General features: G+C 43.0%; 1 protein-coding gene across 6 annotated transcripts in view; it reads right to left on the bottom strand.

Moving 5' to 3' along the window:
• Positions 1-16,930, bottom strand: part of Setd2 (SET domain containing 2) — an 86,134-nt gene that overhangs the window by 2,335 nt on the left and 66,869 nt on the right. For all 6 annotated transcript variants that reach the window (XR_001778893.2, XR_001778892.2, XM_006512088.4 and 3 more), the window contains 3 exons: positions 14,037-14,176; positions 12,068-12,179; positions 1,349-1,429 (listed from right to left, as the gene is read on the bottom strand). Coding sequence is in view for 4 of the 6 variants with exons in the window: in XM_006512088.4 (XP_006512151.1) it covers positions 1,349-1,429; positions 12,068-12,179; positions 14,037-14,176 (333 nt within the window). In the remaining 2 variants the exon portion in view is untranslated. The remainder of the gene's footprint in view (positions 1-1,348; positions 1,430-12,067; positions 12,180-14,036; positions 14,177-16,930) is intronic.

The raw sequence follows: 16,930 nt of genomic DNA, 5'->3' as shown, positions 1-16,930 counted from the left end.
AGGACAGGACTCTTCACCCCACCATCTCCAATGCCCTCTTCTGGGCTACTTCTGTAAGGTTTGTCCTACCCACTAACTCTTTTAGGTGTCAGGGTCAAGATCAAGGAATTATGGTATAAGGTCACAGAGGAAAAGGAAGAAGGAAGACAGAAGACACTGACAGCTACTTCAAGGAAGTGCCCCCAACAGGGCAGGGACTCTCCATCCCTAAAAATCCTCGACCCTGTCTTGTCTACAAAAGCCTTTTGAACTGCCTTTTTTTGTCCAACTGCCACAGCTGGCTGGGTGAACCTCTTATTAAAAGGATGTACGGTGATGGCCTGGCCTCCACATTTTCCTCCTTTCAACCCAACCCCTCCTTAGTCAAGGTCTGATTGTTCTCAGCTTCAAATCAGTGGTTCCCTAAACCTCAACACAAAGCACTACACAAAAGGCCACAATACTGTCCAGCCTTAGACTCCACACCCCTCACGTGACCAGTGCTCAGGACGTAGGACTTCAGGAAAGAGGTGACATTCTCTTGCTTCTGTTCCTTCTCATGCTACCTTTACCTTCCTGATCCATCTGACCAGTTCTTAACCTAGATTCAAGCCCTTCAAGCCGTTCACGATACTCTAAGCACTGGTCTCCAACCCTGTCAGGGCCCACTTCTTACACAGTTGCAATTCTTCACAGGTCTGTTATGGATCCTATCAATGAACAATGACTAGAGTTTAGGACTTGGGGGCTGGTGAGATGACTCAGGAGACAAAGGCATCCTCACGAGCTGAGTCTGATTCCCACAACCTCCACACGTGTCATGGCACCCCTCTCCCAACTGTTAGTGTCCTGATGGGTGGAGACAGACATTGAGAAGATGGAGTAGGCAGCTACCAAGTGACAGCACAGGAAGAGAACTATAGTTTGATCAGAGATCTGAGATTCAACTTAAGAGTTCTGATCTTAAAAGTTTCTCTAAGAACAACAATCCCAGTCTTGTTTATCTCAAGGGCTGATGTAACAAATACCAGAGTGCTTACTAGTTGTAAAGAGACATACCAATGTGTCATCATAAACAACTACATACTCAAATCACACAAACAAGCACCCGAAACTGCAATAAGCCTAATGCTGTACATAGCTTTCTGTTGTCTTAGATGCTATAGAAGGTCCACAGTGACACAGCAAACATGTTGGCAGATGGACTCCCCTCAGGCCAGTAGGAGACAGTTATGGAATTCTTGACAGGTAACACAATACTTTGGGTCAAGAGATACAAGCTAACCCATCTTCAGACAAGACAGATGCACATACTTAGGCAAGACACAAAGAGCTCACACCAAGCCAGAGGACATCTTCCAAGCCTTACCTCTTTTCTGAATACTTCTTTGCTTTTCTTTGCCAGCTCACTGGAGGTGTCTGCTTCTGCTGTCTTGGGCTTTTTTGATGTCTAGAAAGAGAAACACAATAATGCTGACATGAGGTGTCTCCTGCCCTGCTGTCCCAGCACGCACATGTCTTTCTCCTAGTGGGCTAACCCGACAAAAGGACAAGGTTTGGAGACTCCTTTACTAAGACTTTCAAAATCGACCACCTGACCCTGGTCTCCTTAGAAGCCTAATTCCAATCCTCCACCATAAGTCCGAGCTCCATCTCTCATGTAGCCATACACTTCGAGGTGCTTCATAGGTGCTCGCTGTGCAGGGTGTGCACTATCCACACTCAAAGTGACTTAGTCTGTCTAGTATGACATGTTAGCATTCCAGAGCAAAGTTAAGGGCTCCATTCTGAAGTCCTTGGTACTCCTCTACCTTTCCTTCCAACGTGGAGCTGCCTAGACTACATACGACAGTCTCAATGCAAGGAACAAGAGATCCTGTCTTAAAAGAGCTCCAAATAAACAACCCAAGAAGTTACGCATGACACTGGTAGCAGACATGGTATGGGAGCCATTCGTGTCAGGGAACAGATGCGTAGATGCTAAGACCACTAATACCCTTTTTCCAAAGTGGCAAGAAATTCAGAAATACACCTTTCTAGCAATGCCAGGAGAGGATACCTAATTACTCTAACCAGGCAAGACCAAGAGGTCATGAGCTATCAGCCCCAGCATACAAGCCATGTGCATACTAGAATGCCCTTCCCATGGAAAAAAATAATTATGAACATTCCTCTTGGAACACAAACTTTCATATTCTAGGAATATCAGCTGGTGCTATTATGTTTCTAATTAAAAAAAAAGATTTATTTATATACATCTGAATTTATACCTAGAGTTATATCTGCTCAGCTTAGAGCCAACAGGTATTTTTTGAGACAGGGTTATGTAGCCTTGGCTGTTCGGGAACTGGGTGTCTACACCAGGCAGAGATCCACAGAGATTCACTAACCTCTGCCCCCCTGAGAGCTGGGATTAAAGGTGCACAGCACCACTGCCCGGCTCTAGTCCCTATTTTTATTATCTTTAATTATGAATATGTGTGCGTGTGCATGTGTAGGTATGTGTACTGAGTGTGGGCATCCACAGAAGCAGAGGCTCAGATTCCCTCGGAACTAGACTCGGATGTGACCCATTCAATGTGCTTCTGGAAATTGACTCAGGTCCACTGCAGGACAGTTAAGTGCTCTTAACCAGTAAGCCTTCTCTCCAAGCCCTGTTCACATTTTCACTAGGGGTTTAGAGTAATGCAGTTTTTGATACCCAAGCTCTATTCTGCAGTTCTCTCTTGCCAAGACTCTGTGTTGAGGAAGCCCTGCAAGTCCCTCTGCTTATACTTGCTTCAGAAAAAAAGTGCCTTTTGGATTGTCCAGAGATGGTTAGTTAGAAAGGCTTTACATATATATTTGCTATTTCTTTCCTCTCCTCTGGCTGTATGGGAGGTGGGGCTGAGTAAATAGACCCCCCTCCCTCTTTTCTAGAGAAAAACTGAAACAAAACCCATAAGAAACTCTATTTTGATTTGCAGTTCCTTCTGCCTCAGGCTCATGAGCACTGGGCTTACAAGTGTGTCACACAGCTTGCCTTGAGACTGATCACAGTCTCCCCTGTAATATGCATGCCACTCAGTAAAATATCAGGCAGCCAGAGATCCAGAATTCTCTGACTATGAGCATGGTGGCTTAAACCTGTACTACCAGCACTTGAGAAGCTGAGGCAAGAGGATAGCTCCAAGTAACTTCAAGATCAGCCTAGGCTACACAGTAAGCTTTAGAACAACCGGGATGACAGAGTGAGACCACCTTTTAAGACAAATTATATTTAAGGCAAGAAGCAAGCATATCCCCAGATATTCTCTTATAGTTCTCAGAAATGAATAAAAATACAAGGAATCCACAAAATGCCTTCAAATGTGATGACATCACCAGGACCTTAAGGGTTCTGCTCCCTCTAAACTACCGGTTCTCAGTCTGTGGGTTTTGACCCCTGAGAGCTGTCCAACAAACCTTTTCACAAGAGTCAACACAGATGATTTATACAGAACATTATGATCCATAATAGTAACAAAATGACAGTTATGAAGTAGCAATGAAAATAATTTTATGATTGGGAATCACCACAACACAAGGAACTGTGTTAAAGGGTTGCAGCATTAGGAAGGTTGAGGACCACTGCCCTAAAGAATGGATTTTCAGAAAGGTAAGTTAATCTGGAACCAGGTTTGTAGCTCAGTTGGTAGAGGACTTGCCCAGCATGCAGGAAGCCCCGAGTTTGATCCCCAGCACTGTATAAACTTGGCATGGTGATGCATGCCTATAACCCCAGCACTTGAGAGGTAGAGACAAGAGGATCAGTAGGTTCAAGGTCATCCTTGGCCACCTAGCAAGTTCAAGGTAACTGGTCTACACAGGGGATGGGGACAGGGGGATGGGGGGTGGGGGGTAAGAGGCAGGGGGAAAGAGAGAGAGAGGGGGAGGGAGAGAGACAGAGAGAAGGGCTGGAAAGATGACTCTGCAGTTAAGAATACGGACTGTTCTTCCAAAGAACCCAGGTTTGATTCTGAGCACCCACACAGCAGCCCACAAACATTTGTTAATCCCAGGTCCAGAGTATCAGATACCCTCTTCAGGCCTATTCAAGCCCTAGGCACACAAATGGTGCACAGACATACAAGCAGGCAAAACACTCATACACATAAAATAAATAAGGCTAAAGAAATTCAATGTACCACTTTCTAACTCAATCCAACTTGGCAAGACTGGGAGAGCCTTAACTACACTGTGATGATGAAGCACAGTGCAGTGCGCTGAGCTCAGGAGGACACTCATGGGTTTTTTGTTTTGTTTTGTTTTGGTTTTTCGAGACAGGGTTTCTCTGTATAGCCCTGGCTGTCCTGGAACTCACTTTGTAGACCAGGCTGGCCTCGAACTCAGAAATCCGCCTGCCTCTGCCTCCCAAGTGCTGGGATTAAAGGCATGCGGCACCACGCCCGGCACTCATGGGCTTTTAATGCTGCTCAGCTGGGACTGAGAGAGAATGTGTTCAAATGAAGGATGCCAGACTTGTATGTCAAATCGATCACGAATGCAATCCATGAGCTAAAACCATTGTGTCTGTATGGCATGGGAATCATCTCAGGCACTAACAGGTACTTAAGCCCAATGCCAAGCCAAAAAGCAAAGCCAGAGCCAAAGACAACACTTGTTACTGCCAGGAAACATTTTGGGATCCTCCCAATTCTCCAACAGTTTCACTAGATATTTTAGCATTTCCAATAATATACTCCTATTGCCTACCAAACATTCTTTAGCAAAAGAAAAGACTGAATGGCCCTCAACTCATGCTAGGTTAGAGCACATGCCTGTAGAGAAAGAAGCCTCACCAACATTCGAGAAAACTAGACTATGGTGAAGACTCATACATAAAACAGCAGTTTGCCCTCTCCTGTGTTTGGGTCATGTGATATATGAAGTCAAGGGATAATGTTGGTGCGAGCCTATGTAAGTGACAGTCAAATAAATACACAGAACAAAATGATCAGGAAAGAGGGCTTGGGAGAAAGCCAGCCCTCAATGGTTTTAGAAGCTCATCCTGCTGTCAGCCTTCATCTATAATATATTTGACATCCCAGGAAATCTTTTTTTTTTTTTTTTTTTTGGAAATGACTAGAGATAAAGTCTCAGGACCTTTCATCTGCATTCACTGCTAGTGGCTTTAAGCCTACTGTGTAGCCCTGGTGCTCACAAAGAAAATGAATGATACGACAAAAGCAGAGCGTGTTCTTTGTAAGGTACACAGACACAATTAAGTCAAAAGGCTCTGTGCTTTTTAGGGGGTGAAGAGGGCTTACACTGCAAGATGGGCTCTGAAAAGGAGAGAGAATAGTATTTACCTATTATCTTTTCTCTCATGAATTTAGTTAAATCCTCTTTAGAATGTAAAGAGTAAAGGCAGTAAGCAGGATGTAAAGTGAATTAAAAAAAAAAATTACTCAATGAGAAACTGCGTTTGTGGCAGCATGGATGTAGAAGTAGAAGTAGAGTCATCAGGAATACATACTCTGAGTTCAACCTCACTCAGCGTTCACTCAGCTCTTTAGGGCGCGCGCGCACGCACACGCACACGCACACACACACGGCTTAGACATTCCATTAACTATCAAGAAAGTCCTTGAGAACACACAATTGCTACCACTTGCAGAAACACCAACAGCATCCACTGATGCTTCTGAGAAAACTGCTGCTTTTGCTTCTTAATTTGTTTAAGCAAAATAAATAAATCAGGGGGCAGGGAATGACAGAAAAAGGATGCTAATGAACCAAATTCTAGCAATGATGTTTCAGAGGAAAACAGACAACACTGGATCTACACTCCTTTAAGCCAATACTAGGAACCAGTGGCCTCTACTCACATACCTCACCTACAAGTGCAAGGCAAGCCCAGAGCTGATAAGCAACCATGCTAGCTGAGTAACTCGAACCACCTCCTCTATGGAGACTGACATTCTTGTTTCTGACAATCCTTCAAATATGAATTTTGGGTTCCTTTTTCATTAGTGATAGTGTATGGAACTATGTTGCAAATTATTCCAACTCTAAAACAAAACAAGACAAAACAGGATCAACAACTGAAAACCTCTTGGCTGCAGATCCACCTGCAGCTTCGTTTAGAACACAGGACAGGTGTCTATGGAACCTTGAGGTGAACGTTAACCCAGGAGGTAAGTAAGTAAGGAGGTAAGCAGCAGAAGTAAGCAGCCTGCTCTCTCGCCTGCGCAAGCAGTCAACATAGTTCAGTTCTGAGGTCTCAAAGATGAATTGACTTAGACTCACCACATGATGGATGATGGAAGAGAGTACAAGATGGTCAAGAGTGGGGAACACACTGGAGGGAAACAGAGAAGGAAGGCTCTAATAGGCGCTCAGTCTAGTCACCAAAAGCTTTAACTACCACCCAGCACTTTCCAGAGCTCTGTGCCCACTGTACACCTTCCCCTGGTTTGTTGTAGCATACATCCTCTGTGAGTACCAGAGCCACACAATAAGCTTAACGGAGATCAATTCAAAGCAAGCCCCAGTTCGGGTTGTGAAACACGTTCCTGCTCTGAACCCCGCAGGAAGCTCAAACAGCTTGTTGGGAACAAGCAAAAGAATCCTAGTCTAAGTACTGCCATTTCCTTTTCAGATTCCAGGGAGAAACAACTCAAGGTCCGAGGCCCTAGGGGAGCATCTGATGTAAGCAGTTGTCTTAGTCCACACATCTTAACAACACTTCTCCGTCTTGCTGGGAAGTTCAAATGAGGTCATGAGCAGGCCTAGGAACCAACACCTACCCCACTTTCACTTTATCACCCTGGCTGGCTCGGGGCCTAAGGTCGAGCTAGGGGTATAAACTGAGTCAGGACCCTGGATGGGGCCCAGTCTCCAATGGTGCTCCCTTTCTTAGCCCATAATATCAAATTACAACTGGGTTACAGTGCAGGTACCTTCAGCTCCCCTGTCACTTTATGTTCCCTTTTTTTTTTTTTTTTTTTTGGTTTTGTTTTGTTTTGTTTTTCGAGACAGGGTTTCTCTGTGTAGCCCTGGCTGTCCTGGAACTCAGAAATCCGCCTGCCTCTGCCTCCCGATTGCTGGGATTAAAGGCGTGCGCCACCATGCCCAGCATGTTCCCATCTTTTAAGAATTTTGTACAATCTCCCTTTCAGAGATGTGGTTCAGGCGCCAAACAGTCTCCCTGAGCGCTCAAAAAATTAAAGCTTTCATTTTTAAGCTTCTGTATCTGAAGTGAGTTTTCTCGGCTTCTACCCTGAACCAACAAGCTGAAATTCCACAATACTTGTCATATTTCCTGTCACTCTCCTCCATTCCTGATACTTAAATGAATGATGGGGCCTTCTCCACAAATACTAAAATTGGATAACACTGGGATATTTTTAGTTTCATTTTTTTTCTTTTTTGTTTTTTCGAGACAGGGTTTTTCTGTACAGTCCTGATCGTCCTGGAACTCACTCTGTAGACCAGGCTGGCCTCGAACTCAGAAATCTGCCTGCCTCTACTTCTTAAATCCTGGGATTAAAGGCGTGCGCCACCACCACCCAGCAAGGTGTGTGTTTTTGTTTGCCATTTTGGAACAGAAGCCAAGGCATGATTTTTACAAAGTGAGCAACTCTACCAGGAACCCCCAGTCACGCCTACTCTTCTATGTTTCTGTCTTGCTCAGTATTTCACATATACCCAAATTCTTACTATACCAGATTTTTGAGTACTTGCAATTTTGGTTTTTATGATTTTATAAACCTGTTTCAAATGTTCAGACCTTAATTGTATAGGTAAAAAAATCACTATTCCTGTGACATCTCTGCTATATATTCTTTTAAATAAAAAGATTTATTTATTTATTTGATCAGTACACTGTAGCTGTCTTCAGACACACCAGAAGAAGGCATCAGATCCCATTACAGATGGTTGTGAGCCACCATGTGGTTGTTGGGAATTGAACTCAGAACCTCTGAAAGAGCAGTCAGTGCTCTTACCCACCGAGCCGTCTCCCCAGCCCCTCTGCTATTCTTAAGAGAAGATTACTGAGCACCTCAAAGTACCGGACACAAACTTCTACTACAGCAGTGCTCTAAGCTCAACTTTAAGATGAGAAAGACCCAGTTTCAGCTGTCTTTCAACCTCTTTGTATCACACAAGGTTTGTGAATTGACCAAAACTTGTTACAATGATGAAAGGTATGGATGGCTCTAAAGAGCTTATAATCAAGACACCAAGGGAAAATAAATGGAACTTAAGGTATGAAGACTTTCCTCTGAGTGCCTTTCTCCTGTCTACACATATGCTAGGTAGATGAACACAACTCTAACTTGCTGAGAGAGATACACTGACGTAGGTTCTAGCTATCCCAACTAGACGAAGGCCTGTTCAGAGGTCACAATCTGAAAAGGATCCCAAGCCTGACCACCCGACCCTTTGCCCTTGGAAAGACCACAGAGCACTTGCCTTCTCAGCCACCATGTCTGAACAAAGTGGTTAACAGAGCCCAGAAAGCTTTGGTCTAGAGTTTACACTAGAAACACAAGAAAACATAAAACTGATGGGTCAGAGACTATAACTAAGACAGCTGGGTGTGGTGGCACACATCTTTAATCTCAGCACCCAAGCAGGCAGAAGCAAGCAACATGTCTGTGGATTTGAGGCCAGTCTGCTTTACACACTAAATTCTAAGACAGTCCTGTCTTAAACAAAACAAAAGCAAATTTTTATAACAAGCATACTTCAAACTTGAAAACCCACTGGATGAATTTAGCTTATTATAAATAGCAGCATCAGTAATCTTTAAAGAGAAGACAACAGGAACTACACAAACTGAAAACAAAAAGGAAATTGAGAGATACAGTGGCCTGTGACAAATCCAGCCGACTAGAGACATGTATACAAGTGAGACTTGCAGAGAAAAGCACAACTTGGTACGTACCAAGGCAGACTAGAAAAAATAATGCAGGTTTGATGAACAGTATCAATACAGGTTCATAATAGTGCATCAATCACAAGAAAGCTGAAGTATATAGCAATAAAGTTGTTGAAAATCAAACAGAAAAGAAATAATATATAAGGAAGAACAAAGAAATGCATCTTTCTCATCAGAACAATTATAAGCAGGGTGTGGTGACACACACCTGTTATCAGAATTCAGGGAACAAAAGGCAGCAGGACCACATCAAGTTCAAGATCAGGCTACAGGGAAAGACCCTGTCTGAACAAACAAAGCAAAAAAGAATAATATCTTTATAAACTGACAAGTAGGCCAGGCACATGTCTTTAATTCCAAAACTCAGGAGGCAGAGGCAGATGGACTCTGTGAGTTTGAGGTCATCCTGGTCTACACAGGGAGTACCAAGACAGACAGTGCTATGTACAAAGATCCTGTCAAAAAAAAAATGTAGGGAAACATGTCAATTTAGAATTCTATATCCAGGTATGCAGGGACTAGGGAAACAGCTCACTGGTTAAAAGCATTGGCTGCTCCTGCAGAGGAACTGGGTTTGATTCCCAGCACCTTCATGGCAGCTCGCAGTCATGTGTGATTCCAGTTCCTGGGAGGTCTGACACCTTCTTTTGGCCTTGTAGTAAACAAGCTTACAGGCAGGTAAAACTTCTATATGATAGGATAAAATAGAATAGAATTCTAGAGTCTGGATGTTTCCTATAAAGCTAAAACATATTCCTACCATGTAATTCAGTAATTATGTTTCTTGGTGTTTACCTAAAGAAACTGAACCTGGAAGCAAAGTGAGATGCCCATCAGCAGTAACTGGCTAAATAGTGGTACAATCACACAATGGAGTAGTATTCAAGACAGGGTTCCCCTGTATAGCCCTGGCTGTCCTGAAACTCACTCTGTAGTCCAGGCTGGCCTCAAACTCAGAAATTCGCCTGCCTCTGCCTCCCAAGTGCTGGGATTAAAGGTGTGTGCCACCACGCCCGGCTTACTTGGGCTTTTTAAAAAAACGGTTTCTTTGTATAGTCCTGATTGTCCTGGAACTCACTCTGTAGACCTGGCTGGCCGCAAATTCACGAGATCCATCTATTTCTGCCTCCCCAGGGCATGCAGCACCACACCTGGCCTACTCATTATTTTTTAAAGGGATAAGAGTTTTTTTTTTTTCCAGACAAAACAAGCTCAAAAACTTCATCACCAGTAGATCTGAAATACTAAAGAAAATTCTTCAAGATGAAAGAAAATGTTTCCAACGGAGTGGTGGTAGCACTCAAATACCCAGCCTGGTCTACGGATTGAGTTCCAGACAGCCAGGACTATACAGAGAAACCATGTCTCAAAAATCAAACAAATAAACAATAGATCACAAATGGAAACAAAATTCTACACCAAAGAATGAATTATTGGAAATGCTGAAGAGTGGATAAAACAGGATGTTGCCAGGCAGTGGACCTTGCCTTTACTCCCAGCACTCGGGAGGCAGAGGCAGGCGGATTTCTGAGTTCCAGGACAGCAGCCAGGGCTATAGAGAGAAACTCTGTCTCGAAAAAAAACAAAAACAAAAAAAAGAAAAGAAAAGAAAAGAAAAAGGAAAAAGAAAAAGAAAAAGAAGAAGAAAAAGAAAATCCGCAGGTTTTAAAACACATAGAATGACTTCTGATTTAAGTAACATCCTTGGAGATAATTTAGTCTTACTGATAAATAAGGATAATTCCTTATAAACAAGCAAGTACTTTGTTTTGTAAACCACCTCTAACCTCAGTTACTGTATCATCAGAGGAAGAAATGAAGAGTAAAATTATTCCTGGTTTTTTTCTAGCATTTCCATAGTATCTTCTGCCTTATAGCTTAAATAAACAAGAAAGTTTTATTCTCTTTGAGAATGACAAGGTCCAGCTTTTATTATTATTTTAGTTTGTGTGGGCGCACACGCCGCAGTGAGCACATGGCAGGCAGAGACAGCTGTGGTTGTCATCCTCTCCTTCCAGCATGGGCTCCAGGGCTAGCAGCCATCTGCCCCGCAAGTAAGCGCGTGCGTAACCTGCGGAGCCACCCACCAGCACTTGTTGCTTATTTGTTGTTTTCATTCAGACAGGATCTTGCTGTAAAGTTAAGGCTGGCCTCACATTTGCAATCCTCCTACTTAATAATGACAGGTATGAACCAACACCACTTCTGGCTCCTTAGGTGACATTCATGACTGACCTGTGTTTATGATATGTGTTTGAATATGGGCATACCACATATGCAATGGCTTTGATTTTTCTTTTCTTGAGGCAGGGTCTCTCTTATCACTTCTTGCCAGTAAGTATGCTGTGTACTCTAGCCTCGCTGGCCCAGGAGCTTCCAGACGACTCTCTTGTTTCTGGTCTCCCCGTCATACTGTACTGTAGGAGTGCTGAGGGACCTGAACTTAGGTCACCAGGCTGTGCAGCAAGTGCTTTATCCACTTTGACATCTCCATGACGCCTTTTTAAATTCATTCCAGATCTAACCAATCTCAAAACTACAATGTCCACCATAGTATTCAATTTAAAGAGTCAAAACAAAGAGAATGCTGGCACATGCTTGCAATCCCAACACAAGATAGAAGATAGCCTGGGCTAGATAGTTTATGCTTCAAAACACAAAGTACAAGTAAAAAGAAACCATATATACAATTTACTATCAAGAAGAAAAAAGTTAATACACTAAAAAGTTATAAACGAGTACTGGAGTATAACTGCCATGGGGGCCTCTCAATTTCTCCTAAATATATTCCTTGAGTGCATACCAAGTCAGGGTGCATCTGACCCTTCAATGTCTAAAAATGGTCTTTGACTTCAGTCTCTCCTCTGATACAGCAGAACTTTGACATTTCTTAAAATTTCACACACACTGGTATGTTTCCTGCATATATGTCTGTGTAAAGGTATCAGATCACCTGAAATTGGAGTTATAGGCAGTTGTAACCTGTCACGTAGGACTAGAAATTGAACCTGGGTCCTCTGGTGCCAGTGCTTGTAACTGCTAAGCCATCTCTCCAGCTCTGAACTTTGACATATTTTTCCAAAGAAAGAAAACAAAAAACCCAGAACAATATGGTTACTAACCTCACTGAATGAAAGGACACAGATGCTCAAATGATGAGGACACAAAAGCTACACTCACCTTCATGGGGTTTTCATCATAGGTTGGGGTTCCCAGGTCCATTTCAGCTTCATGCTCAAGGCTGGCATCATCTCCTGGGCTTTCCCAAGTAGGAGGATCCCACTGAGTCTGTCTAGAAGAAGGTAAGAACAGCCAAGGGGTCATGGGTAAAAGTAACAGACAGCCCTGGCACAGAGCTTAGAAAACGTAATATACAACAGGACACAGATAAGTCAGAAGTGTCAGATTGAGATATATTCTGATAGCTTCTCCTCAGCAATGGCTCTAGCCTAGAGATATATTCAGACACTCCAAAAGAGGGAGTCAGATCTCATTACAGATGGTTGTGAGCCACTATGTGGTTGCTGGGAATTGAACTCAGGACCTCTGGAAGAGCAGTCAGTACTCTTAACCACTGAGCCATCTCTCCAGCCCATCTCTGCTTTTCAAATGGCGCAAATATGCCCTGGGTTTAAAAAGTACACAGAGCCAGGCAGTGGTGGTGCATGCCTTTAATCCCAGCACTCAGGAGGCAGAGACAGGCCAGCCTGGTTTACAGAGTGAGTTCCAGGACATCCAGGGCTACACAGAGAAACCCTGTCTCGAAAAAAAAAAAAGAAAAGTACCCAGAGCAGACAAAAAAACCCAGTAACCACTATACCTATTGTGTACCTGAAGCAAAATAAAAAATAAATAAATAAATAAAGACTATTAAAGACAGAGGCTCCCTATATAGCCTGGGCTGTACTGAAACTCTCTATGAAGACAACCCGCCTTCACTTCCTTTCCAAGTGCTGGGATTAAAGGCATGTACCACCACACCTGGCTTTTTTTTTTTTTTTTTTTTTAAAGCTAGACTTGTAGTCAGGTATTCTCAGCCAAGACTCTGAAGCCAGCTATCATAGAGAATCATAGTTAAAATAGTAAAACTCAAGCTGTGAGGATAGCTTGGTGGATAAAATCACTTTCAAACCAGTCCAACCACCTGACTTCAGTCCTTGCAACTCACATTTAAAAAAAAAAGAAACAAAAACCCAACCAACCCACCAAGCCACCAACCAAACAAAAAACCAAAACCAAACAGGTGCAGGGCTACAGAGATGGCTTTTCGACTAAGTGCACTCATTGCTCTTCCAGAGGCTCCAGGTTCAATTCCCAGCACCCACATGGCAACTCACAGCTGTTTGTAACTCCAGTTCCAGGAGATCTGACACCGTCACACAGATATACACACAGACAAAACACCAATGCACACAAAATAATATTAAAAAATAAACTTTTCCAAGTTGTCCTCTGACATCTACGTGTATGACATAGTACACTGGGCATGCATACATTCACTCTAAATAAATGCAATGGAGTAGATATACCAAAGCATACTTTAAAAGGGCATAATCTAAGGTCTGGCATGCACTTTCAGATGTGACTCTGAAGCTGGGCATGGCAGTGCACACTTCTAGTCCCAGCACTTGAGAGACAGACAGAGAGGATGATCAGGCATTCAAAGCCAATCTGGGCTACATGGATCTATTTCAAAATGAAACAAAGGGCACACACAGGGAGATGGCTCAGTTGGCAAAGTATTCAGGGCATAAGCAAGAGAAGCTGAGTTTAATCCCATGAAACCTCATAAAAAACCGGTCTGTGACATGCTTGTAATACCAGCACTGGGAAAAATAAAAGGTAGATATGAGTGAGTATCTGGAGCCTGATGACTCCCAAGAGAGCTCAATCAGCAAGCCTCAACTGCAAACAGAACACAGTGGATGATTCCTGAGGAAAACCACCACAGGCTGACCTTGAGTAGCTGTGCTTTATAAACCCCTCAAACTCATGTGACCTGGCACCCCTACTTCCTTACCCACATGGGATTTTAGAAATTCAGCAGTCCAACTTTAGATCAGTGAGAAGCCAATAAATATCAAACGTCAGCTGGCAGCATAGCTGCCCAAGTAACAGCAGACGCGGCATGCCCCGCGAGACCCCTTACCTTGTGATCACGTGGTAGTAGTAGATCTTCCCCTCAGGGTCTCGGGCTGTCTTCCAGTTGGGAGGTAAAACAATCGTTTTTGGTTTTGGAGGGGAGGGTGGTGGCAGGTCCAGTAGATTATTTGTTACAACCATTTCAGGCTAAAAAATATATAAATACATTTTTGATCAGTGATATTCCTTTCAATACGTAACAGGGCAAAGTGCCTACTTAAGCAATAAAACATCTAATTTTCCTCAAAAAAGGTAAAGGAAAGGTATGCTATGGGAAATAGTTAACAAGATAATACATATGGGGCTGGTGAGATGGCTCAGTGGGTAAGAGCACCCGACTGCTCTTCCGAAGGTCCAGAGTTCAAATCCCAGCAACCACATGGTGGCTCACAACCATCCGTAACGAGATCTGACTCCCTCTTCTGGAGTGTCTGAAGACAGCTACAATGTACTTCCATATAATAAATAAATAAATCTTTAAAAAAAAAAAAGAAAAGATAATACATATGAAGATCCTTAGGGAACTCCCTAAGCCATAAAAATATCTAACAACCGGTCATTTAGATCAACATCTACCAGCTTCAATACAAACAAACCAACTAGCATTGACAAAAAAAAGTCACTGCTAACAGCATACAAAACTCCGTATTAGAGCACAGTGGCTAAGAGCACTTGCTTTTCTTGTAGAAAAACCGGGTTTGATGCCCAGTCCCCGGGGGATCTGATGCCGCCTTGTAATCTCTGTGGTACTAGACACAGACATACATAAACAGACCTGGACGGCAGAATGGTAACATTCAACCTACTCTACTTTTCAGAAATAATTTTCAGCTATTGTTTTTTTCTTAACTACACCTTAACCACCAAGTCGTCTCTCCAGCAATGCTACACTTTCAAAAACCCAATAATCACTATGAATGACCAAAGTGTTTCCCTAAAATTCATGTGTTGAAGCCCTAATGCCAATGTGACCTTACTGGGGGACAGAGAGAGCCTTTGAGAGGTTAATTAAGAATCAATGAGGTCAAAAGCACCCATGAAAAAAAAACAAGATGAGAGAGGAAGCTTACAGAAGAGTGTGTGTGCTGCGGACAACAAAGCTGGAGGGAGCTGGACACCTTGAAGAGTGCACTGACACCAGGCATGGTGATGGAGGGTTTGGAATCTGCCTGGCTGCTTTTAGGCTTGGGTCCAGTACTTCTCACTAGGCTGATGTATATTCTGTACAATTGTATGCTGAAAGTATGTGATCTGCTTTTTCCTTTGGCTTTTATAGGGGACTACGGTTAAGATGTTGCCTGGAGTCTCAGAGATTTTGAACTTTTAAACAGTATTGAGAGGACTTTGGAAGTTAGACTGAGTGCATTTTTTTTTTCCGAGACAGGGTTTCTCTGTATAGCCCTGGCTGCCCTGGAACTCACTTTGTAGACCAGGCTGGCCTCAAACTCAGAAATCTGCCTGCCTCTGCCTCCCAAGTGCTGGGATTAAAGGGGTGCACCACCATGCCCAGCTCTGAGTGCATTTTTGTACTGTGATATGACAACAAGACTATGAGGATCAGAGAGTGGAATGGTTCCCATAAATTCATATATTCGAATGCTTAGTCACCAGGGAGTGACACTGTGTGGAAGGAATAGGTATGGCCTTAAAGTGGAATAGAGTCCCCGATTACATGCTTTCATTTGTAAGAGTTACCTTGCCAAACAAAAACAGGCTGAGCAGCGGTGGCTCACACCTTTAATCCCAGCACTACAGAAGGCAGAGGCAGGTAGATCTCTGTAAGATCAAAGCCAGTTTGGTCTATAGCAATAGATTGGAGACTAAGACAGATGGTGACCATCCTCTCCCTTATTCAGAATGTCAAGTTTATAACCAAAGAAGCCAAGCCTTATAGCAAGCCTTCAAATACTACCTTACAGGCTCATTGTAGCTTATTTTCATTGTTTCACATACAGCATATTTTAACTCTCTTCACTACCTTTCCTATTCGTTTAAAGTTATCAACAGCCAGACTGCTCTGAGTCTTCTCCAGAACTGTTAAGTGTTCTAATACATTGCTGTCCCATTCCAATTACAATCCTATTTTATTGACAACTGTAATATTTCACCAAGATTTTACTGTATCCATCCTTCTATAAGCATTTCAGGGTAATATTATACAACATGCAATGTGAGGTATGTTACAAAATTCTACATCCCTAACCTAGTTCATTATATATCATATTTTGGTACTAAGTAAATACAAATATGTACGGGGTGGGGGTGGGGGAGCATTTTTGGAATGTCTTTACTGTGAGAACGTAGGCACATGTATGCCACCACACAGCAGAGACATTAGAGTAGACAACTTTGTTAATCAGTTTACCCCTTCCACCTTTACACAAGTCTGGGGCTTAAACTTGGGCTGCCAGGCCTGCACAGCAAGGACGTTACAAAGTTACCTCACTGAGCCCAAAATTAGTTCTTTTAAGACAGGATCTTGGCAGTCCTTCAACTCACTTATGTAGTCCAGGCTGGTCTTGAACTCATGATCATCCTGTCCTGCCTCCTGAGTACTGCGATTACAATTATATATACCATCATTCCCTGCCTTGTGTCTAGAAAATTACTTCAAGATTATTCAAGGTTAATAACAAAAATGATCCTACCAATACACGTGGCAGTAATTTCACAAAATGTGTGACACTTCATGGTAGCCAGGTAAAATGAGTGGCCATATAAATGACAAAAAACACTGGAAAAAAATTTTTTTGTCGGGCTGGAAAGATGGCTCAGGGGTTAAGAGCACTGACTGCTGTTCCAAACGTCCTAAGTTCAATTCCCAGCACCCACATGGTGGCTCCCAACCATCTGTAAAGGGATCTTCTGGTATGTCTGAAGACAGCTACAAGTATAGTAACG

The sequence above is a fragment of the Mus musculus genome, chromosome 9 (genome assembly GCF_000001635.26).
Source record: "Mus musculus strain C57BL/6J chromosome 9, GRCm38.p6 C57BL/6J".
In the NCBI taxonomy this organism is placed as follows: Eukaryota; Metazoa; Chordata; class Mammalia; order Rodentia; family Muridae; genus Mus; species Mus musculus.
The sequence above is the reverse complement of the archived record's forward strand: the minus strand, read 5'-3'. Positions and strand labels throughout refer to the sequence as shown.